The sequence below is a fragment of the Elgaria multicarinata genome, chromosome 11 (genome assembly GCF_023053635.1).
Source record: "Elgaria multicarinata webbii isolate HBS135686 ecotype San Diego chromosome 11, rElgMul1.1.pri, whole genome shotgun sequence".
NCBI lineage: Eukaryota > Metazoa > Chordata > Lepidosauria > Squamata > Anguidae > Elgaria > Elgaria multicarinata.
The window spans coordinates 40,285,077-40,307,762 of NC_086181.1; the positions used below are offsets into that span (position 1 = coordinate 40,285,077).

At 51.9% G+C, this 22,686-nt stretch overlaps 1 protein-coding gene across 1 annotated transcript; it reads left to right on the forward strand.

The window, feature by feature from the left end:
- Positions 1 to 204: 204 nt before the first annotated feature.
- On the forward strand, positions 205 to 21,657 carry TOX4 (TOX high mobility group box family member 4). The gene is made up of 9 exons (XM_063137840.1): positions 205 to 318; positions 7,595 to 7,663; positions 9,049 to 9,291; positions 11,164 to 11,427; positions 12,510 to 12,791; positions 14,452 to 14,532; positions 15,669 to 16,373; positions 17,903 to 18,066; positions 21,258 to 21,657. The coding sequence occupies exons 1-9, from the start codon at positions 313 to 315 to the stop codon at positions 21,319 to 21,321; spliced, it is 1,878 nt and encodes a 625-aa protein (XP_062993910.1). The 5' UTR covers positions 205 to 312; the 3' UTR covers positions 21,322 to 21,657.
- The last annotated feature ends 1,029 nt before the right edge of the window (positions 21,658 to 22,686 follow it).

Below are 22,686 nucleotides of genomic sequence, written 5' to 3' on the forward strand. Positions count from 1 at the left end.
GAGCGAGCGCGTGGTGTGAGGGAAAGTGGAACGGCCGCTCCTCTTCCCCACCACCACCACCACCACCACCACCACCCCGGGCCCCCTTCGCTCCCTCCTACCCGCCCAGTCACGGAAGGGTTAAACAGGAGCTTTTTTAAAAAAGCCCCCCGGAACGTCGGGCGGAAGTGACGCAGGTTACCGGCCCTGGGTTGGGTGGGCGGAAGAGGTTTCCGGCTCCGGGAGAGGAACTGGGGGGAAGAAAGAAGGGGAGAGGGGGAGAGTGCGGCGGGATCTCCCCCTCTCTTCAGCTGAGGCGGCTACGCGGAGGCCATGGAGGTGAGAGGGCGAAGGGGGTCGGGTGGTGGGGGTGGTGGAAAGAAAGGTAATCTAGTTAGGAGGGGAGGGGGGGTCTGTGCCTTTAAAGAGGAGGGGGCGATGAGATACCCCCACCCCCCACACGGCATGGCTGCGGGGAGCAAAGGCACGAGAGGGAAGATGGGGCTGTGTGGCTGCTTGTGGTTCCCAATTCCCCCCCCCTTGAAAGCAAGGAAGGTCTCTCAAGCAGCTTTCTCCAATCTGGCCCCTCGGCGACCCACCCCCAAGCCTGGATGTGTCGGAACTACATAATGCGGCATCACGTGCAAATCGCGTGTAAGATAGACCTGGGGCTTCCTGAGCCCCTCCCCCCCCCACACCGCCCCCACCCACCCCAACCACTCTTCACCCTTCTTCTTAAGACTGGTTGTGAAGAGTTGTGCTGGATCCAGCCACAGCCCTTGAAGCTGGTCTCTGGAAGATTCCGGACGGACAAAAAGAAAGCCCTTCTTTGCACATGGTTAAACGATGGAATTCGCTGCTACGAGATGTGGATGGCTTTAAAAAGGGGGTTGGATGCATTCCTGGAGGAGAAGGCTATCAATGGCTACTAGCCCTGATGGCTGTGTGCTAACAACAGTATCAGAGGCAGTAAGCCCATATATACGCCAGTTGCTGGGGAATATGGGTTGGAGGGTGCTGTTGCACTCACGGCCTGCTTGTTGGTCCCTGGTCAAAAGCTGGTTGGCCACTGTGTGAACAGAGTGCTGGACTAGATGGACCCTTGGTCTGATCCATCATGGTGCTTCTTATGTTCTCTGTCTAAACCAGGATCGTGTTCCTCAAAGTGGCCGGCCAAATGCCCAAGGGAAGCTAAGCAGGTTGTGAAAGTGATACCTCCCCCCAAGTTTATTTATTTCATTTCTATGCCGCCTGATAGCCGAAGCTCCCTGCGCACTTCACAAAGTTGCTTTCCCCCATCCTGCTTGGTACTTGGAGGTGGCTAATAGCGATGGATGGATGCATATAAAGCAGTAGGCCTGGTTGAAGAAAGAGAAATGCAGGCTTGGGGAATGAAAGGATGGTGGGTGCTGGTTAAAAAGCAGGAAGGCGCCATTTAGCTGGAGGGAGTTAGGGGAATGCAGGAAAGTGGCACGATATGGGGTCAACCAAGATCTATTGGGATGCATTATTGGAGAAGGGATTCTGCATGGACATGTTGTGTGTAGAGTGAAACTTGGACTGGTAAGGATGTAGCATATCTTGTGTGTCTGTGGCAGGAGAGTCCATGTACATTGGAATGGGCATGAGAGTTTTATCAGGAAGCAGGATAATATCTATAGAGTTGCCTTGGGGGTTTGGAGATAAAAAAATTAATCCCTAGATTGTTTTTTTTTTGCTCAAATGGGTTGGAGTGTGAGAAAGCTGGCTAAATGACCTCAATTAACCTCAGGGGGAAAGCCCTGCCCTTAAAACAGAAGCTGTGGTTTCTCTTTCATTGTGGGAATTTTCTTCATTGTGATGCTAATGAACTTAGGCTGAAATTGATCATGGGATGTTCTCCAAAATGGGAGCATCAGGACAAATTAAAGGTCACACTTCTTCACACGGCAGGAATTCTCTTCCACAAGATGTAGCGATGGCCACCAATCTGGATGGCTTTATTTTATTTTATTTATTTATTTATTTATCATACTTATACCCCGCTCCTCAGCCAAAAAAGGCTCTCAGAGCGGCTTACACTTAGGAAAAAAGACAGTCCCTGCCCTCAGGCTTACAATCTAATAAAGACATGACACACAAGGAAAAGGAGTCAAGGAGGGAGGGAGGGAGGAAAGGCTTTAAAAGGAGGTTAGATAGATTCCTGGAGGAGAAGATTAGCAATGGCTATTGGTTCTCATAGCTATATGCGATGAGAACCTATATGCTATATGCTGGTTCTCATAGCTATATGCTATGAGAATCTTGCAATCTGTCGGGGAAGCTTTAGGGTGGATTCCTGCATTGAGCAGGGGGTTGGACTCGATGGCCTTGTAGCCCCCTTCCAACTCTGCTATTCTATGATTCTATGCTGCTCTCCAGTATCAGATGCAGTAAGCCTAAGTACATCAGTTGCTGGGGAATATGGGCTGGAGGGTGCTGTTGCACTCATGTCCTGCTTGTGAGTTTCCCATTGGGGCACCTGGTTTGACACTGTGTGAACAGAATACTGGACTGTGTGGGCCTTTGGTCTGATCCACCATGGCTGCTCTTAAGTTCTTTGAAAATTATTAGGGAGAGCCTGACATGCATGCAAAGGATTCTTTACGAGACTGTAATCTCTCTTCTCTATATCCAGTTTTGGCTTAAAAACTTGTGTCCATTTCCCCCACTCTCTCTCCATATCTTTTTTTCAGGAATAAAGAAATACTCCAAATGGAGATACCTTGTTGGCCAGAGTATAGTTGTTGTGTCCATTCGCTGAATGCCATTTGCTCATACCTGTTCTCTCTAGTGCCAAGGAAAGAATAGATAATTCTATTCTTTCCTTGGTATTCTTTCCATACCAGAATAGATTTGGGTAGCAGCTGGTTTTGTGCATGACTCCTCTCCATTTTTGCCTGGTTTGTTCAGTCATCCCACTGTGGGCACTTCGGGTTCACACATGTTGCCTCTTAGTACGTAATGACAACCCATGGGCTGTTGGAGACGAATGGCAGAAAGCTTGCAGTGTAGATTAACTGTAGGTCGTTCAGCCTCTCAACAACCCAGCACTATGGGTTCCCACATCATGCTCAATAACCTGGCCAGTCTGTCCTGCTTGCGCACAGCAACTTGTGGGTTGTTTAGCACCTGAGCTGTCATTATGTTCAAACCATGTCACTTTGTTCACCTGCGTTTCTTCTTTCTATTTCTGTTTGTTCAGATGGCCTGTCTTGAACTTTGAGTGATGTATCCTGCCTTTTTTGTGTGTTTCTGTGTATGTTGCAAGGGTAGAGGGGCCAGGCATTGGATCCAATGAACTTTGAGTCCTTCCAAGCCTGTGATCCCACAGAAAACTGTATTGCTCCATGGTAGCTGAGCTGCATGATGTATGTAGCTGTTACCCCCCCTGCCCCAAAAGGCAGGCTAAATTGCCTTTTCTTTTCTTTACTCTTCAAACTGTGTGAGGTAGTAACATCTTTGCTTATCAATATGGGCAAGGCAGCGATTTTTCCTGTATAATATTGCCAGGATTCGATCATTTTTGTCTGTCTCTTCCGCCAAGACGCTTGTTCATGCACTGGTTATTTCACGGTTGGACTACTGCAACCTTCTTCTCTCTGGCCTTCCTTCTTCTCACATCAGTCCGTTGGTTTCTGTTCACCACTCTGCCGCAAAGATCATCTTCTTGGCTCGCCGCTCTGACCATGTTACTCCGCTTCTGAAATCTCTTCATTGGCTTCCAATTCACTTCAGAATCCAATATAAACTTCTCCTGTTAACCTTCAAAGCTTTTCACGGTCTAGCTCCTTCCTATCTCTCCTCTCTCCTCTCACACTATTGCCCCGCTCGTGCTCTTCGCTCCTCTGATGCCATGTTTCTCACCTGCCCAAGGGTCACTCCTTCCCTTGCTCGGCTTCGTCCATTTTCCTCCGCTGCCCCTTACGCCTGGAATGCTCTTCCAGAACATTTGAGAACTACAAGTTCAATCGCAGCTTTTAAAGCTCAACTAAAAACTTTTCTTTTTCCTAAAGCTTTTAAAACTTGATTTTGTTCTGACTTTATACTGTTAGTTTTACCCTACCCTGTGCCTGCTTACCCTACCCTGTGCCTGTTTGCATTCTCTTCCCCTCCTTATTGTTTTACTATGATTTTATTAGATTGTAAGCCTATGCGGCAGAGTCTTGCTATTTACTGTTTTACTCTGTACAGCACCATGTACATTGATGGTGCTATATAAATAATAATAATAATAATAATAATAATAAATCCAAAAAGCTCCCTGGAACATGTGTCTGAGTGGAGGTCAAAGTGCCACCCAGCTCGTACTTTACTGCAAAGTGGCTCAGGGTAAAATGGTGACGGCCCATGAAAACTGACTCTGGTCTGTTCAACTCTTTGCCTTTTCCTGCTGTAGAAGACTTGTACACTGAGTTGCCTGCGGAGGACTGTAACTTGGGCTTTTGAAGCGGCTGGAAGGCTCAGCAAGTTCTGAAATGACATTTGTCTTTCGCTCTGTGTGCGCGTATACATAGCTGTTTGGAGACCGCTGCATAGAGCTGGACGGACTTACAATCCTAATGTCCGTTCTTACCTTCCGGTCTGTGCCCTCTTGCGACCTGGCCACAAAAATGGGTTGAGGGATCTCCTTGTGCGGTTGTAGCGTACCTTCTGCCATTCCCCTGAACGACGTGTATACCCAGGAGCTTGGAACATCAAGGCAGGCACGTTCCGGAACAAGTCACAATACATGTGCACATAAACCTCAGTTTTGGCACTCTCAGGATGGGATGACCTTGGGTTGAAAATGCTAGAATCCCTTTCCTGGTCTCTCCCCGTTCATCTGCCCTGTTTTGGTACAGGGAACATAAACCTACGAATCTGCCTTGTACTGAATCAGAGCATAGGTCCCTTAATCTTGCCCCCTGGCTGCCAATTGCCTGTCAGGGTTTCAGACAGAAGACTTAACCATCACCTCCAATCGGATCCTTTTTAATTGGAGATCCTCGGGGGTTGAACCTTCTGCATGCAAAGCGTGTGCTCTACCACTGAGCTGTATAATCTCTCATGTTGCGTCCCAGCCTGCTCTTGCGTGGGCTAGTGGTGATGGGTCATTCACTCTTTCTTTGCTTCTACACAGTTCAGCGTTGGATGTTCCCGGAGGCTGTTCATTGGGCCTCGTCGAACTAATGTAGCAATAATTGATTGTACCAAATCTGATAGGGCAACCTTCCCCAACTTGATGCCCTCCAGGGGGGGTTGGACTACAACACCCAGCATACCCCAGCTGACTGGGGCATACTGGGTGTTGTAGTCCAACCCCCCTGGAGGGCATCAAGTTGGGCAAGGCGGCGATAGATCGGGTTGCAAAGCTGATCTCCCCGCCTTGGTAAGATGGCCAGGCTCGTACTTCTGTGCTCCTTAGCCGCTGTTGGATCTGCACTCATTTGCAGTTGAAAATGCTGATCTTAGTGCTGTGAGAAGCTTTGTGTGCCGATTCCTGCACCACAGACAGCAGGTTAAAGGCGCATCAGAAGTTTTGCCACGTATTTTTCTTGTCCGTCGACCACGCCAAGCTTTGGGTCTCCGGGGCCTCAGCTTTGGTTTGTTTGTGAAACGGGGCAGCTGTATCCAGTTCCACCCCATTGCCCCTTGGCAGAAGCATCTTTTCAACACAGAATCATAGAATAGTAGAGTTGGAAGGGGCCTACAAGGCCATCGAGTCCAACCCCCTGCTCAATGCAGGAATCCACCCTAAAGCATCCCCGACAGATGGTTGTCCAGCTGCCTCTTGAATGCCTCTAGGGTGGGAGAGCCCACAACCTCCCTAGGTAACTGGTCCCATTGTCGTACTGCTCTAACAGTCAGGAAGTTTTTCCTGACGTCCAGCTGGAATCTTCATTCCTTTCTCCTTCCCAAGTGTTGCTAGGGCCATGAAGCCGCTCCCTGCCCACCCACCCTCCCACCCCAAGCTATTCCGCTCAGGCAAAGTTGCACAAAGATGTAGGATGGGGGATAGATTTTGTCGGGCAGCCACCGGCCGCTGTACATAGGTCTGATAGAGCTGATCATCAGGTTTCGAGGGACTTGATTGATAATGTCTTCATTTTTAATGTATTTGCTGAGTGGCACAAAGAGAATGATTTAGAGAGTGGCCTAAGTCACAGCGTCGTATAGAGATTAGTGCAAAGGTAAGGCCGGTTGGTGATTTCCACATGTTTTGGACTACATGTACCCTAAGCCTAATCCGGCATGGCCAGTGGTTACGGATCCTGGGAGTTGTATTCCATAGCATTGGAGGGCTGCAAGTTGCCGACCCCTGGGTTTAGAGTGTCACGCTGGACCTGGGTTCTAGTTCTCTTTCTCAGCCATGGAGCTTATAAAGCGCTCCTGGACCATTCACTACCTCTCCCTACCTTGCAAGGTGGTTGTGAAGACAAAGGTTGGCAGTGGGAGAGCCATGCTTAACAGTCTGCGTGCCTCGGAAGGGAGGGCAGGATATATGGCTCAGGACTGGAATACGTGGTGGAGCACCTCTCCTGCCACAAATCCACCCAAACATCAGGAAAAACGTCCTCACTGTTTGAGCAGTATGACAATGGAACCAGTTACCTAGGGAGATCATGGGCTCTCCCACACTAGAGGCATTCAAGAGGCAGCTGGACAACCATCTATCAGGGTTGCTTTAGGGTGGATTCCTGCATTGAGCAGGGGTTGGACTCGATGGCCTTTTAGGCCCCTTCCAACTCTACTATTCTATGATTCTATGAACAGTCATGGCCTAAGGCCCTCATCCAAGTGCCTCCTCTGAGAGAAGCTAGGAAGGTGACAAAAAGCGGGAGGACCTTTTCGGTAGTGGCCCCCCAGTTTTGGAACGATCTCCCTGATGAGGCCCCTTTTTTTTTGCCAACGTTGTTATCTTTTCGGTGCCTGGTTCAGGCCTTCCTCTTCTCTCAAGCATTTGGCACCATGCAATCAGGTTTTAACCAGGTTCTGGATTTGTTTTATTGCTTGTTTAAAGTTGTGTTTAGGTATATGTCTATCTCTGTACGTGCGGTCTGTTTCTGCGGTTGTATGTAAATGCTTTCTATAATGTATTTTTGAGGTTTTAATCTTCGCCCAGAGAACTTTGGCTGTTGGGCGGTATGGAAATGTAATAAATGAAATTTCAAATACGTAATGAATAAAAAAGATTCGGTCACATATTCTGGATAAAGAGCCGGTGTGGCGTAGTGGCTAAAGTGTTGGACTGGGAGTCGGGAGATCCTGGGTTCTAGTCCCCACTCGGCCATGGAAACCCACTGGGTGACTTTGGGCCAGTCGCAGGCTCTCCGCCCAGCCTACCTCACAGGGTTGTTGTGAAGATAAAATGGAGAGGAGGATTATGTACGCCACCTTGGGTTCCTTGGAGGGAAAAAGGCGGGATATAAATGCAATATTAAATGAATGAATAAAAATAATGCGGTCCAGAGGTGGTGCTCAGAACTGACTGCTTTAAGTGCTCTTGATTTGTGAGTGGGCCTGCTCTGTGGATTTGTTTGGCTGTTTTTGACCAGTTGCCATACACAATAAGGCCATAGCAATGGGTTGCTAACATTTTCCATTCTCTCCTCAGTTCCCTGGAGGAAATGAGAATTACCTGGCTATCACCGGGACGGCCCACCCCTTCTTGTCAGGGGCTGAGGTGAGATCATGCGGGCTGCTTGCGCAGGCAACGGGACGGAGGGAGGGCCGGGGATGTGACGTCTACATGCTGCATGACAGGCATCCATCGGGTTTGCCAGCCACAGCTCAAGGGGGAGCTTGAAGAGACGCCTTACAAGCGGAAGGGCCCCAGTTCAATATCTGGCAGATGGAAAGGAGTTGTTTCATATAAAAAAGTACTCTAGGCAAGATACTCATTCTCACTATTGATACACTTTTCCTTATCCCGTATTTGGGTATCCCGAGTGAATTTGTGTGTACAGTGGCTCTGATAATTAAGTTTATTGAGTTCCTAAGCGAGGGAGAGTTATGAAGCCCTAAATGTCGCCAAGGCTTAGTAATCCACACCAAAGGAAGTTTCTTTTCTAGACTGGCTTGTGTATAACTGCAGATAGATTGACTTCAATCACCTCTGATTTATGATCGTTTGCTTTGTACCCAGAGATTATTTCTGGTAGTGCTGATAGTGGATTTATTATGTAGAGGACCGTATCACCTACAAACAAGCCTGCTTGATGTTCTGTATGTCCAACATGTATTCCTTGACTGGGTTCGGATGACACAATAGTCAATGGTGGGTTATTGTGTTGTGTGTCGGGACTATTTCACACCACGGTTGGTTTTTTCGGCCAAAATAACCAACACAACTAACCAACGCTGTGCAGAGTTGATTATTTGAACAGTCGTTGGTTATTGTGCCGTCTGCCGGGCACCGTTGGCTATTTCTGCGCACGCAGTTGGTTATTTTCGGCAACAACAGAGTCCCATGGTAAGAGTGACCAAAGCGGCAGCTGGCACCCTAGGCCAGCCAGCAGAACTCCCAATGGCTGATGGGATACCAGCAGGAGGACTGGAGGACTGGAGGGGGAGAGGGCAGGGGATGTGTCAATCAAACACTGTTGACTAATAGTCAACTTGACGCTGGCCTTAATCCACACCACAGTTGATTATAATCATTTTGTGTGGGGATCACCCCCTCGATAGCCAACTGTGGAGTTCAGTATTAACCCACCATTGACTACTGTGTTGTCCGAACGCAGCCCTTGAATACATGGATTAGCAGTGGCAGGAGAGTCATCAGCTAAGACGTACGGTAACGGAGATAATGGGTAACTTTGCTTTGTTCCCCTCCATAACTGAGAAGTTCATGAATTGTGATTATGACCAGAGACAAATGTTTGAGGACTTCAGTAACTGGATATGACGGGCTTAAAAATCAGGTGATGGGGAAAGACCCTTCCCAGCCTGGGAGGTTCTGCCAGCCATTGTAAATGATACTGGGCCAGTGGGACGATGTCTCCCCTGGTTTGGGGCACCTTCCGAAGTTTCTGCGCCTGCATCAAAGTCTCTCCTTTCCCCACTCAGACCTTCCACACGCCAAGCCTCGGGGACGAAGAGTTTGAGATCCCACCCATCGCGCTGGACGCCGACCCCTCCCTGGCCGTTTCTGACGTGGTTGGCCACTTTGAGGACCTGGGTGACCCCGTGACTGCCCCAGATGCCACTTTCTCGGCCCAGTATGGGGTGCAGGCGCTTGACATCCCCGTGGGCATCAGCCACGGCCTCATGGAGCAAGGGGGCGGGCTGCTGAGCAGCGGGCTGGCCATGGTGAGTCCGGTCGGTTTTCGCGTTGCCCCGGGAGGTGGCGTTAAGGGCAAGGTGAGGGAGCGGATCGGGTCTGCAGCAAGAATATCGCACTGGTGAGATTAGGGGCACATTGCTGTTCTGGCCAAATCTGGTTTATGGGTTGGCCTACCTCTCACTGGAACTCTGCAAAAGATTCTTCTCGCCCAGGGGTGTGCTATTGTTTTTGACTCTGAGATCCAAGGTAAAAAAAAGTGGACCACCTTGCTAGCACTATCAAGGAAACACCTTCCTTACCTCTCATCAGAGATTCGAGAAAAGGAAAGGGATTCTCTTGCTAGCACTAGCTAGAGAGTGCCTGGGTGTTCCCTCCTAGCGCTAGCAAGGGAATCCCTTCCTTATCTCTCATCAGAAATTGGAGATAAGGGATTCCCTCGCTGGCACAGAAAATCTCAGGCAGTGCCGCTGTGATATTTCCGGCAGCAGCAGGTGCAGCGGGGGTCCGGTGGCTGCCAAAAACTGCTTGGTGGGCTGCATACCACCCCTATTCTAGCCCAAGGCAAACTGGTTCCAGACTTAGCTGTCCTGAATGATCACTGAATGTTAGCTGCTGCCATTAGAGAGGAGGGGGGAACGGACATGCAATTTCTCCTGCCTTCTCTCCCTCAACCCACCGATGGGGGTCTATTAACAGGGCCTTTAAGGCCCCCAATGGCGGGCTGGGGGAGAAACGCGATTCCCCCCTCCACTCTAATGGCAGAGGCCGCCATTAGAATGGAGGGGGGAAATACGTGATTTCCCCAGCCCTGGGGAAATCACGTTCCCTCCTGCCCCACCCCGGTGCCAATCGTGGCCTTACGGGCCCTCTTGGAGTGGTGCAGAGGGAGGCAAAACACGCTTTCTGGTGTCTCTGCAAAGTGAGCGATTCCCCTGCACATGCTAATGGTGTGCCCAGGGGAATTGCGCACTTCACGGAGGTCCTGGAAAGCGCACATTTCTAGTCGAAAAGACTAGCTTCTAAATCCTAGGCACATCACGGTCCTGGCTTATTAGACTCCTACTTCGGTATACCAGATTCCTAAAAAGCACATGAGACTGGCACAAGTATTTATATAGTTGCACGGCAAGTGTGTAACGTTTTGTTAAAGAAATCCGGTAAACTTTCCAATACGTCTTGCGAACCATAAGCCAATTTAGGTGTCCCAGCAAAGCGAGCCGACGTGCAGACTCACATCCGCACACAACGAGATGCGTGCTGGGTGGGACGGAGAGAAGCCGTTCTACAGGCACGCAATACCACAAAACGTTTATTGCTCAATCCACAGATCATTGCAACACGTACAAACTTGAAATTTTACTATACTATTATACGATACCACATATGGTTAAAACAACAACATCCCCTCGGATGCTGAGGTTGTGCCTCTCTACTAACAACTTGGGAGTGGTAGGTACTTATTCCCCTGGTATGCTGGGTTTCTGCCTTCGGCTCGCCTCTTGACTGGTTTCCACCTTTGACAATGCCTGTCCATCCGTCCCAATGGCCAGCTGTGGTACCTTCATCCATCACCCTGGTCAGGCCCCTGCGGCTTCTGAGGGGAATGTAGGGAGTTTCCTTGCTTTATCTCCTTCTCCAGATGTTTTCAGTTGACTGCTACGCTTCCTGTTTTCTCCGCAATCCACACACCACATACTTCGGCATCCTCTACCTTCAGCCGTTAACTTTCCCACTCACAATTCCTCATTCACGCTTAAAACAGGTCAAGAGAATGCGAGGCAAAGCAGGCCCAAAGCTTTTCGAAACGGAACACCGGCTTTGTGGATTTGTGGCTCCTTACTTTCATGAGACCGTCTCCATGACCTCATGTATTTCTCCCCCCCCTACACCCATTACAGGACTTGGATCACCCCATGGGGACTCAATATAGTGCCAACCCGCCCGTCACCATCGACGTGCCCATGACGGACATCAGCTCTGGCCTCATGGGGCATGGGCAGCTGACCACCATCGACCAGTCAGAGCTCAGCTCCCAGCTGGGCCTGAGCCTGGGGGGTGGGGCCATCCTGCCCCCCGCTGCCCAGTCGCCTGAGGAGCGGCTCTCGCCCACCCCCTCGCCCGCCAGCTCCATGCACGAAGAGGAGACGGAAGAGATCAGGCGGGTGAGTCTTGGACTGCTTGTCGCCGGGGGCCGTGTGTGTGTGTTTCCTGAAGCTGCTGCTGGCCAGATTGCGGACACCTAGAACAGATGTGCAAATATGAAGGGCTCCATGCATTTATTTATGAGACAGAGAGAGACAGGCCTCACTCACAAACTCAAATGGCAAGGCAGAAGAGGGGAAGGGCAGGGGAGGGCAGAGGAAGAGGACAGCGCCTAGTTTCTCAAGGCCAGAACAAGGCACTGAGTTATAAGAGGGCATTTAAATGCATTTTGGGCCAGGCTGATCTTCCCTTGCTGGGGTTCTGAGCCCATCGGGCCTGTTCAGAAGACACCTTAAACCCTGCTGGTTAAGGGTTTTGGTTAAAACCCTTAACCAAAACCCTTAACTATGGGTTAAGGGATGGAGAAGAGATCCCGGCCCTCCTTGGGAGGAAGGGCATGTGCTTTTCCGATCCTTCTCCCCGAGTCAGGCGGGGAGCCTGTATGCCTCCAGCAGTTGTTGGACTCTTCTCTCCCATCATCCCTGGCAGTTAGCCATGCTGGCTGGGGCTGACGGGAGTTGTTGTCTACCCCGATCTAACCGTTATGTGTCTTCTTGGCCGGTTCAATAAAAATGCAGACTCACCTGACATGTGTCCTGGCAGCTGTTCGCGTATCATGACATCTCTGGGGCACCTTGTGAATTCTGTCCATCTACTGGCTGCCCCCTGGGGGCTCTCCCCTATTTGGTAGGGGGCGTTATTTCCCAAGAGCTGTGCTCCTTTTCTAAAAGCAAGGCGGTGCATGCTATCTCCTGCCCCCCGCCCCAGCTTTCTCAAAATCCTCTTTTTCCTTTCCAATTAACGGCCTGCTTCCCTTCTTTTGCACTGTGGTTAGGCTGTTTCCTGTGGGTTGCTTTTAGATCTGCCAGCCCGGCTTATCTGCCTCTTGCCCTTCTGTCTTTGCTGCCTCGCGCCCATTGCCAGCATCCCCTGGCAGCAGCTGGGTGCGAGTGAGCAAAGCGGGGACCCGCTTCCATCTTCCCGCGGGTTGAGTCTCCGCACCACGGGGCCCTTTCTGACCCTCTCCTTCTCCGCCCCATAGCAAGTTTCCGTGGCCAAGCCGGCCGTGACGCCTTCCGTGGTGGCCCCCGCGCCGGTGGCTCCGCCCGCCGTGGTGCTGGACGCGGTGAAGAAGCCGAAGCCGGCCAAGAAGCAGAAGAAGAAGAAAGACCCCAACGAGCCCCAGAAGCCCGTCTCGGCCTACGCCCTGTTCTTCCGCGACACCCAGGCGGCCATCAAGGGGCAGAACCCCAAAGCCACCTTCGGCGAGGTCTCCAAGATTGTCGCCTCCATGTGGGACAGCTTGGGGGAGGAGCAGAAGCAAGTATGTGTGGAAGGGGGGGAGAGGGTTTGGGGGAGGAAATCCGAATGGGGCTGGAGACTGAGGACGGAGGGGTGGGGAAGGAGGCGGCGTTTCTGCGAAAGCAGCAGAGGAGAGGACCTTTGGGTGCTGGCGAAAGCAGGACTCTGTTCTTCTGCAGCAGGGACAGGCAGAAGGTGGATCTCTGTGGGATTTGCAGCTGCCGCAAAACGACCCTCCCCAAATTACCCTGCCGGAATGAACAAAGCTTGGGAGAACCAGGAGGGGATTTGCGGTCGGAAGGGGGCCGTGAGTGCCGTTCGTTTCTAGCACTCGAAACCAGTTCCTGGCCTCCGCATCCTTGAGTTGGAAGTTAGCGCCTTTTGCACCAGGCTGACGTTGGGGGATTTGGGGTTCTGGTAATCCCTCCCAGCCAAAATGGATCCTTCAAGCCTGGTTTTTGCCCACCTCTGTTCTATAGCAGCATTCCCCAACCCAGTGCCCTCCAGATGTGTTGGACTGCAAGTCTCATCATTCCCAGCCAGCATGCTGGCTGGGAATGATGAGACTTGCAGTTCAGTCTTATCTAGCTGGGAGTGCAGGGAATCGAACCCGGAACCTTTTGTGTGCCAAGCGTGTGCCATCTCCCTGCTGCATGGGAGAAGGAAGCAGCAATTTGGAGGCAGGCTTGATTTCTGTACCAGCGCCTCCGGGGCATATCGCCACCAGCTACAAATATCCTTTGCTTTAGGAAGAGGGTTTTTTTAGGGGAGTGGGGAGAGAATTCTGTTTTGAGGTAACCCGGCATCTGCAGTCTTGGTAAGTTATAGGCCTGGTTTGCACGATCACCGCAGCCCACAACAGTGGGTTGTGTAACTTGAGGTCAGCCATTTTGAATATTCACCTGCCAGCGGCAGGTTGCCATGGTTTCTCATGTCTTCCGAACTTGAGTGGCAGGAGTTCTTTCTGAGGTTAGCCCTCAAATAACCCAACAAGTGACCGTGGGTTATAGGGATGGTTGCTTAACCCTCAAACAACCCCCAGCACCTGGGTTCAGACGACACGATAAACCATGGCAAAACCCCAAGGGTTTTTTTTTTTAATATTCAAAATGGCCGCCCACATGACCTCCAACCCACTGGGCTGTGGTGATCATGCGAACCGGCCCATTGCTGTTGCCCAATTCAAGGAACCGTAGTCGATAAGCTAATTTGAAGTCTGCGTAGGAGCAAAACCAACTACGTAGACCTCAAGAAAGCATCTTTTATTTGTAGGTGAGGCAGCCATTGTCATAGGAGAGGTCTCTTCCTTCTCCCTTAATGCAGGAATGACGGCCTCTTAAACCGCCTGTGTTTTTTTAAAAAATAACTACGACGTGTTTCAGAAAACAACACTTTTCCTTTAATTTAAATCTGCGGACCGATGAGTTGCAGGATCTTTTTAGCCTGTCAGCGTCTCCTTCATCAAACCGACGGAGCCTTTTGCGGCCTTACTTACGTGGCGTGTCCATGGGTCACTAGTCCTTGTTTTGTCTGGGCGTTCTCCTCCTTGCTCATCGTGGCAGGGGCTCCAAGAAGCCCCGTGGCAAGCACCGGAGGGGGTGGTTTAAGCGGGCGGCAAAGAGGTGAGGGTTCAAGGGGAATCCGGTACCTTGTGCAACGGCCTTCATTCCCTTCCCCTGCAGGTTTACAAGCGGAAAACGGAGGCAGCAAAGAAGGAATATTTGAAAGCCCTGGCGGCCTACCGGGACAACCAGGAGTGCCAGGTATGAAGGACCGGCCAGCTGGCCTCTGCCAGCCTCGCTTCTTTCCCACCTGGGAGGGCTTACCTGATGCGTGTATGGATAGAGGTGAAATGGACATGGGCCGCTATGCCCAGGGTTAGAGGGTTTGCATGGCAGGCCAAATCTAATCTACCTGGGGTCCTGGTCTGCCCCTGTGGGTTTCCCTAGAAGGCCGTGCCCTTCCTGTCCCCCAACGGTTGGATGGTTTCCTGGCGTTTGCACATTCTTTCCCCCCATTCTCAAAGGTTGAGCCACCTCCCCTGAGGCAGACAGAGCTTTGAGTGACAATAGGGTGGTGTTTTGGCCCCGCCCCTTTTGGCATTGGCCCCGCCCACCCCCTGGAATGCAGCCCCCCCTCTGAGACGGAGTTGGGCTCTTGGGCCCAAAGAGGTTCACCACCCTTGCTGCCCCAGATGGAGCCGAGGGCCCATCCGGCACCGAAAGGTCTCCTTTAACTGGCAGTTGCAGAAAAGGGTCTTTCCCCATCGACTGCTACCCGGTCCTTTTCAGCTGGAGGGGCCAAAGATTGAAACCGGCACCTCCTGCGTGCAAGCCCCACGCTCTGCCTCTCCGCGACGTGCCACGTTTGATGGCTCGTTCTGTGGCGCTTGTGACAAGGGGCCAAAAGAAAAAAAAAAGTGGGGGTGTTGCATCGCCAGTCTCTGCTTCCTGTTGGCGTGAGGATAGAGGAGGACTTCGCTGCCTGCTTCTGTTTCATAGGATCTTGACCCCCCCTTTTCCTAAGAGGCTTGGGAGCGGAACAGCTGTGCCTTCCCTCCCTGCCCCCTCTGTGTGGGGCAGGGCTAGAGAGGGGAGCCCTTGTAAGCACTCTTGGGTAAGGGGTTGGCAGTGTATTATTCCCCCCCCCCAAATGCTTAAAACATGACTGACCTGCCATTTCTTTAATTTTCTTTTTCCTTCCCTTATGACGCCTGTTGCCTCCTTTCCTCCCTTTTTTAAACACACCCAACAGACCCGGAGGTTTCGAATTAGATCCCCGAATTCCAGCGAGGGCGAAACCAGAGGGTGAACGTGTAGCAAGCCAGTCCCACCCCCACCCCCCGGGTCGTTTGGGGCCGGTTCTCACCTCCCTCCTCTCCCCGCTTTCCTCTTCGCAGGCGATCATCGAAACCGTGGAACTGGACCCCATCTCCTCGCCCTCCGAGCAGCCGGCCCCCGCGGCGGAGTCTGCCTCTCCGCCGGCGCCGGCGTTGCCCGCCCCGCCGGCTCTCGAGAGCCCCCCGCCTCCTCCTCCGCCGGCCATCGTCTCCACCCAGCCCACCGTCGTGGTGACCTCGGGCACGGGCCCCCAGTCGGCGGGCCAGACCAGCATCACCAAGATCATCATCCCCAAGCAGATGCTGCCCTCCTCGCTGGCTGTCACGTCGCAAGGGGGCGTGGTGACGGTCATCCCCGCCACCATGGTGACCTCGCGGGGGATCCAGCTGGGGCAGCTGCAGGCCGGGACGGGGACCACCCAGATCGTGACCCGCTCCGTCTTGGCGGCGGCGGCAGCAGCGGCCACCTCCATGCACCTGCCCCGGCTCCAGCCCCCACCTCTCCAGCAGATGCCTCAGCAGCCCCCGGCCCAGCCGGTCACCATCCTGCAGCAGCCCCCTCCCCTCCAGGCCATGCAGCAGCACCCCCTGCAGCAAAAGGTGCGCCTCAACCTCCAGCAGCCCCCGCCCCCGCTGCAGATCAAGATCCTGCCCCCGCCCGCCCTGCAGATCCAGCCCATCGCCCTGCGGACGGAAGAAGGCAGCCCCGAGCGGCCCGGCGCCGACCTCCACCCTTCCCCAGAGCCGGTTGACGTGGTGCCAGAGGTAAGTGCCTGCGGGAGAAGGGAAGCGGGTGAATCGAGAGCGCCTCTGAGCGCGTGCTGGGCTCCTGCGGGTCACCGGGTATCCCTGCGACGAAAGCCCGGCTTCCGACGGCGATGAGGGGCCAGAGGCCGTGGAAGGGAACGCGCAGAAGCCTCTAGCGCTGGGAGCTTCCAGGCCGCCTGGCGTCGGCGTGCTAGCACACCGGGCCCGGTTCCCGGAATAAGGGGCGAGTGGGACTTAGGACCTGATAATACCCTTCCCTCTGTCTTCTCTGTTCCGTGTCGGAAGCCTCAGTCGAGGGACTCGTTCTCGCCATCCAGACTGTCAAAGCACTCGCCCCATCCAGGCGAGAGAATGGAGAGGCGGGGGGCGGGGATATGCCGGTGCACCTCTGCACGTCAGGAGGCAGAGGAGCAGAATATCTGGCCCACAGGCCAAATTTGGCCAACGCGGGATCTCCAGGGTTTTCCAAGGTGCCCATCACCTTCCCTCTGGCCACCTATCATTTGAAGGATCCCCGGTATTTGTGCTCCCCCTCCCCTCTGTTTTAAAAGGCTGAAATGCCTCTTCTATGCCTAGGATTGCATCCATAGTTACTGGCAATAAGGTAAAATTGTGCTGTCATTCTGGCCTCCACTCCCCCCACCCCACCGCCCTTCTCTGGAATTGAATTTATTTATTTATTACATTTTTATACCGCCTAACAGCCAAAGCTCTCTGGGCGGTTCACAAAAGTTAAAACCATCATAAAACAACCAACATGTTAAAAGCACAAATACAAAATACAGTATAAAAAGCACAACCAGGATAAAACCATGCAACAAAATTGATATAAGATTAAAATACAGAGTTAGAAAAGTAAAATTTATATTTAAGTTAAAATTAAGTGTTAAAATATTGAGAGAATAAAAAGGTCTTCAGCTGGCGATGAAAGGAGTACAGTGTAGGCGCCAGGCGGACCTCTCTGGGGAGCTCATTCCACAACCGGGGGGCCACAGCGGAGAAAGCCCTCCTTCTAGTAGCCACCTGCCAATTTGTTCCTTGGGCCAAAAGAGCTTTGACCCCCATCTTAAGGAATGCCTCAAGTACCTGTTCAAATAAGCACATGGCACAGGCCATCGCCCGTCTATACATGGACATTGTTCACCTACATGTTCAAATCCCCCTGCTTGAAGGAAGCTAGCATGGGTGTTTGGGAACCTTGGCCCAGGAAAGAAGACTGTACCTCCCTTGACGTTTCTGTTGGCTGAAAGAAACCTCTCCCCAACCAACGCTGGGTGGTAACTGCATTCAGTCAGGCTGCAAATAAATCTGCCAGGTTTCTCAGCCGTCCCATTTTTAACGGTGTTGACCTGAAGGGGGCAGAGGAGGAGGGGGGGAAAGAGGTACGAATCTCCTCTTTCCAAAGGCTTCCTCCCTGCGTGCACCTGCTCGCTTGGAGGGAATTTCTGCTCGCCCTAGCTGCATGAAACTGATGAGGGTCGTCTTCCTTTCCTTTTCCGTCCCCCACTCCTTCCCCCCCTCCCCAGGTGGAGTCTCCGACGCCGATGCACGTGGAGCTCGTGTCCGAATCGCCGGTGGCCATGTCCCCTCGGCCTCGCTGCATCCGCGTGGGCTGCGACAACGCCCCTGTGGCCAACAGCGACTGGGACAACGAATACTGCAGCAATGAGTGTGTGGTTAAACATTGCAGGTGTGTGTGTGTGTGTGTGTGTGTGTGGGCTGCAGGCCTGTCTGATGCCAGGGGGCGGTACAACGACTGACCGTTCCAACCAAACAGGATCAGAGGGCCGGCCTACAGAGGACATTTCTCTACTGCCAGGTCTAAAGCTTTAGCCCGCCTGCTGGGGGCGCTATAGGGATATGGAAGGACAGGATTGGTTGTCATTTGAAATGGCTTAGGTGGAATCTGAACTCGTCACGGAGGTCTCCTCGTTTGCTCAGTCTAGCAGGGAACCTCTCCGTACTCAAAACAGTGAGGACTCTACGCTGAACTGTCATTTTAAAGTCACAAAACAACTGAATGTGTTACAGGCTAGCCAGATCTTCTACCGTAAGAACATAAGGAGAGCCCTGTTGGAACAGACCAATTGTCCATCTAGTCCAGCACTCTGTTCACACAGTGGCCAACCAGCCATCGGCCAGGGACCGACAAGGCAGGACATGGTGCAACAGCACCCTGCCACCCATGTTCCCCAGCAACTGGTGCACACAGGCTTATTGCCTTGAATACTGGAGATAGCACACAACCATCAGGGCTAGTAGCCATCGATAGCCTTCTCCTCCAGGAATTGATCCAACCCCCTCCTTTAAAGCCATCCAAATGGGTGTTCATCACCACAGCTTACGATAGTGAATTCCATAATTTAACCTTCCTCTTATTTTTCCTGGATCTCCCTCCAATCAGCTTCATGGGGTGACCCCCTGGTTCTAGTATTTTGAGAGTGGGAGAAAAATGTCTCCCTATCCCCTTTCTCCACATCACACATAATTTTCTCCACTTCTATCATGTCTCCCGTCAGCCACCTTTTTTCCAAGCTAAACAATCCCAGTATAACCTTCCCTCATAGGGGAGATGCTCCAGCCCCTTGGTCATTTTAGTCGATCGTGATGTCCAATTAGTAGACTCCCCGGTCCCACGCATATAAATCTGAGCAAGGGGCCTCAGCTGCCTCCAACGAAATGAGCCAAGCCCCATACAATTTGGGAGAAGATGGAGGGAGCACGTGATTCAACAGGGTCCGGGAGAAACATTTCCCCCCCAGTTCTCCATCATTAGTCGCAGCACTACAAAGGTGAACGTTACCAGCTGGGGGAGTGCCAACAGAAACCGCGCCAAACCTGGCCTGCTGGCAAACCAGAGGGAGGCACCGGCACGCTCAGGGGAGAACTGACAATTGCAGACTGCAAAACATCTTTTTTTAAAAGAACAAAAAACCCACTAATGCACGCCTTTCCACCCCAGAGAGCCAAATGAGAATTGAGAATGATCCGTAACCGAGGAATATTGTCAGTTGGAAAAGACAGAGAACAGGAGGGAGGGAGAAGGCTGTGCTCAAGCTCTTTACAGCACCTGGGAGCCCTCCAGGTGTGCTGGTGGAAGCTGTTGGGAGTTGTAGGCCTACACGTTAAAACATAAGAGCCCTAATGCTGGATCAGACCAAGTAGGCTGACCATATGAAAAGGAGGACAGGGCTCCTGTATCTTTAACAGCTGTTGGAATTTCAGCAGATGTCATTTGTATATATGGAGAACCTGGTGAAATTCCCTCTTCATCACAACAGTTAAAGCTGCAGGAGCTATATTAGAGTGACCAGATTTAAAAGAGGGCAGGGCACCTGCAGCTTTAACTGTTGTGATGAAGAGGGAATTTCACCAGGTTCTCCATATATACAAGTGACACCTGCTGAAATTCCCTTTTCTATGCAACTGTTAAAGATACAGGAGCCCTGTCCTCCTTTTCATAGGGTCACCCTATGACCAAGGGTCCATCTAGTCCAGCACTCTGTTCACACAGTGGCCAACCAGCTGTCGACCAGGGGCCCACAAGCAGGACATGAGTGCAACAGCACCCTCTTACCCATGTTCCCCAGCAACTGGCATACATTAAGGTGACCCTATGAAAAGGAGGACAGGGCTCCTGTACCTTTAACAGTTGTATTGAAAATGGAATTTCCTCTTCATCACAACAGTTCAAGCGGCAGGTGCCCTGCCCTCTTTTAAACCTGGTCACAGTATAGCTGCAGTATAGCGCCTGCAGCTTGAACTGTTGTGATGAAGAGGGAATTTCCCCAGGTTCTTCATATATACGAATGACACCTGCTGAAATTCCCTTTTCTATGCAACTGTTAAAGATACAGGAACCCTGTCCTCCTTTTCAGAGGGTCACCCTAGCATCCATAGCCATTAGAACTAGGGGCCATTGATAGCCTTTGCCTCCAGGAATTTATCCAACCCCCTTTTAAAGCCACCCAAATTGGTGACCACGATTACATCTTCTGGTAGCGAAGTCCATCGTTTCACTTGAAAAAGTTGCTCTCTTCTATCCGAACGGAATCTGCCACTAATCAGCTTCGCGAGATGACCCCACTGGGTTCTAGTCTTATGGGAGAGGGAGAAAAATGTCTCCCTCTCCACATTCTCTACACCGGGCATAATTTTGTACACACCTGTCATGCCTCTCCTCACACGCCTTTTCCTCCCCCAAGCTGAACAATCCCAGCTGTTGTCTAGTATCCCTGAAGGATATGTCTGGCTGGCAGGAATCCTGAACACGGTTCTGCTAGGATGTGACATGCTGCAACACTTTGTTGTAGCTCCCACTTATGCTTGAGGATTCCAAGGTACCCTTATACATTTTTGGAGTTAGAGAACAGCGTTTCCCCTCTTTTGGGATACATTAGAGGAGCCCTGCTGGATCAGACCAAGGGTCCATCTAGTCCAGCACTCTGTCCACAGTGACCAACCAGCTATCGACCAGGGACCCACAAGCAGGACATGGCTGCAACATCACCCTCCCACTCAGGTTTTCCAGCAACTGGTGCGCACAGGCGTACTGCCTCTGATACTGGAAGTAGCACATAACCATCAGGACCACTAGCCATTGATAACCTTCAGGAATTTGTCCATCCCCCTTTTAAAGTTGTGCTGTGTGAAGGACTTCCATTCATTTGTCTTGGATCTCCCATCAATCCGCTTCAAGGAATGACCTCATTGGGTTCTAGTCTTATGATAGGGGGGCGGGGAGAGAGAAATTGGGTTCTAGTCTTATGATGGGGGGGGGGGAAGAGAGAAATGTTTCCTCAGCTATTTTAGAGTAGATGCAGAGATGTACTAGGAAGCTTCATCTCAACGCTTTCTGCCTCTTCTCTCTCTCTCTTGCAGGGATGTGTTTCTAGCTTGGCTGGCCTCCCGCAATTCCAATAACAATGTCGTCTTTGTGAAATAACCCTCAGCCTTTTGGTGGGTTGGGAGGAGAAGAAAACGACAGTTTCGTGTTCCCACGCACACCTTTTCCAAGGACGACCAAAAAAGAAGAAGAAAAAGAATCGCCATGCAACTGTGGGGGGGGTTCGGGGACATGCAGCAGAATTGTTCACCATCCACGGAGCGTCAACAAGAGAAGACCACGTCTCTTCTGGGTGGGAGGGAACCGTTTGGGAACTGCAGACTTATTCCCCCCCCCTCCTCTCATTTTTTTTTCTATACACTGTCCCTTGATATGTTTCTCGTGATGGAGGCGATTAAAGCTGGACGAGGGATATGGGCGACGTCCTGCCATGTACTTCTTGGGGATGGGATTTTTGTTGTTGTTGGGGGGGGGGAGCAGCAGAGAAAGGAGAAATCCTTCACCCTGGGGTGAGTGTTGTGAATGGAATTTTTCCCTGTATCAAAGGGGTGGAGAGAAACAAATTTCCTAGAACAATGTCAAAAAGGTCACCCCGAAGTGGTCAGGGCTGAGTGATCTCTTCAGTTTGGCAAAGTACTGCAGTGACGGACGGTGAAGGAGAGCAGCTTCCTTTTTGACGTGGGTGATGGGATATGCTTTTGCTGACATGCATCCACACACCGGCCCTTAGGCGAGCAGAGCTCCATAATTTCTCTTGCCGTGGGCTTCCACTGCTGTAGCGGCAGAGAAAACAACCTTTGCCTTTTCCACAGCCCCCCCCCCCCCAATTTTTTGGGTCAAAGCCTGGAATCTGTTTTGGCTCGGTGTTTTCTAGGTGCAAGTGTAGGCTCAGAACGAGCCTCTGCTTCTCACTGCTGAGAAATGAGAACCAGGCAGGAGAAGGCTGGTGGGTTTGCAGCTCTGCCTGATGGCTGTTTAGAGCTTGGATGGCCGGCAGGGGCACAGAGGCAGAGACAAGCCCCTGCACCTGGAGCGCCAACCTGGAGACTTGGTACCTGAGCACCCGACAAGCACAAAGCTGAAACCAGCCTTCTGGCCGCCCACCCATAAGACACAGAAGGCAACGGTCCTATACCCGCAGTGTAGTGGTACTGAGCGCCGTGAATTTGAGTGAGCTTTCCTGCCCCCTCTTGCTTTAAGCCAAAAGGGAGGCGGGTGGGAGGGGGGGCTTCTCATGGCATTCCTCAGGCCTCCCCAGGACCAAGCTTGAGCGTGGAGAGGGGAGCAGGATTGGACTCCCTGATCTCCCCCTGCCCTTTCAGAGGCACCCCCACTCACCCAAGGTCAGGAAAAGCACTCCTGCCCTTTTGCAGGAGGGGCCTGATCTGGATAGCTAGGGGTGGATGCCTGTAGGGGCATAGCTGGTAGAGATTATCCCAGAAACCCTCCCTCTCCTTTCACCAT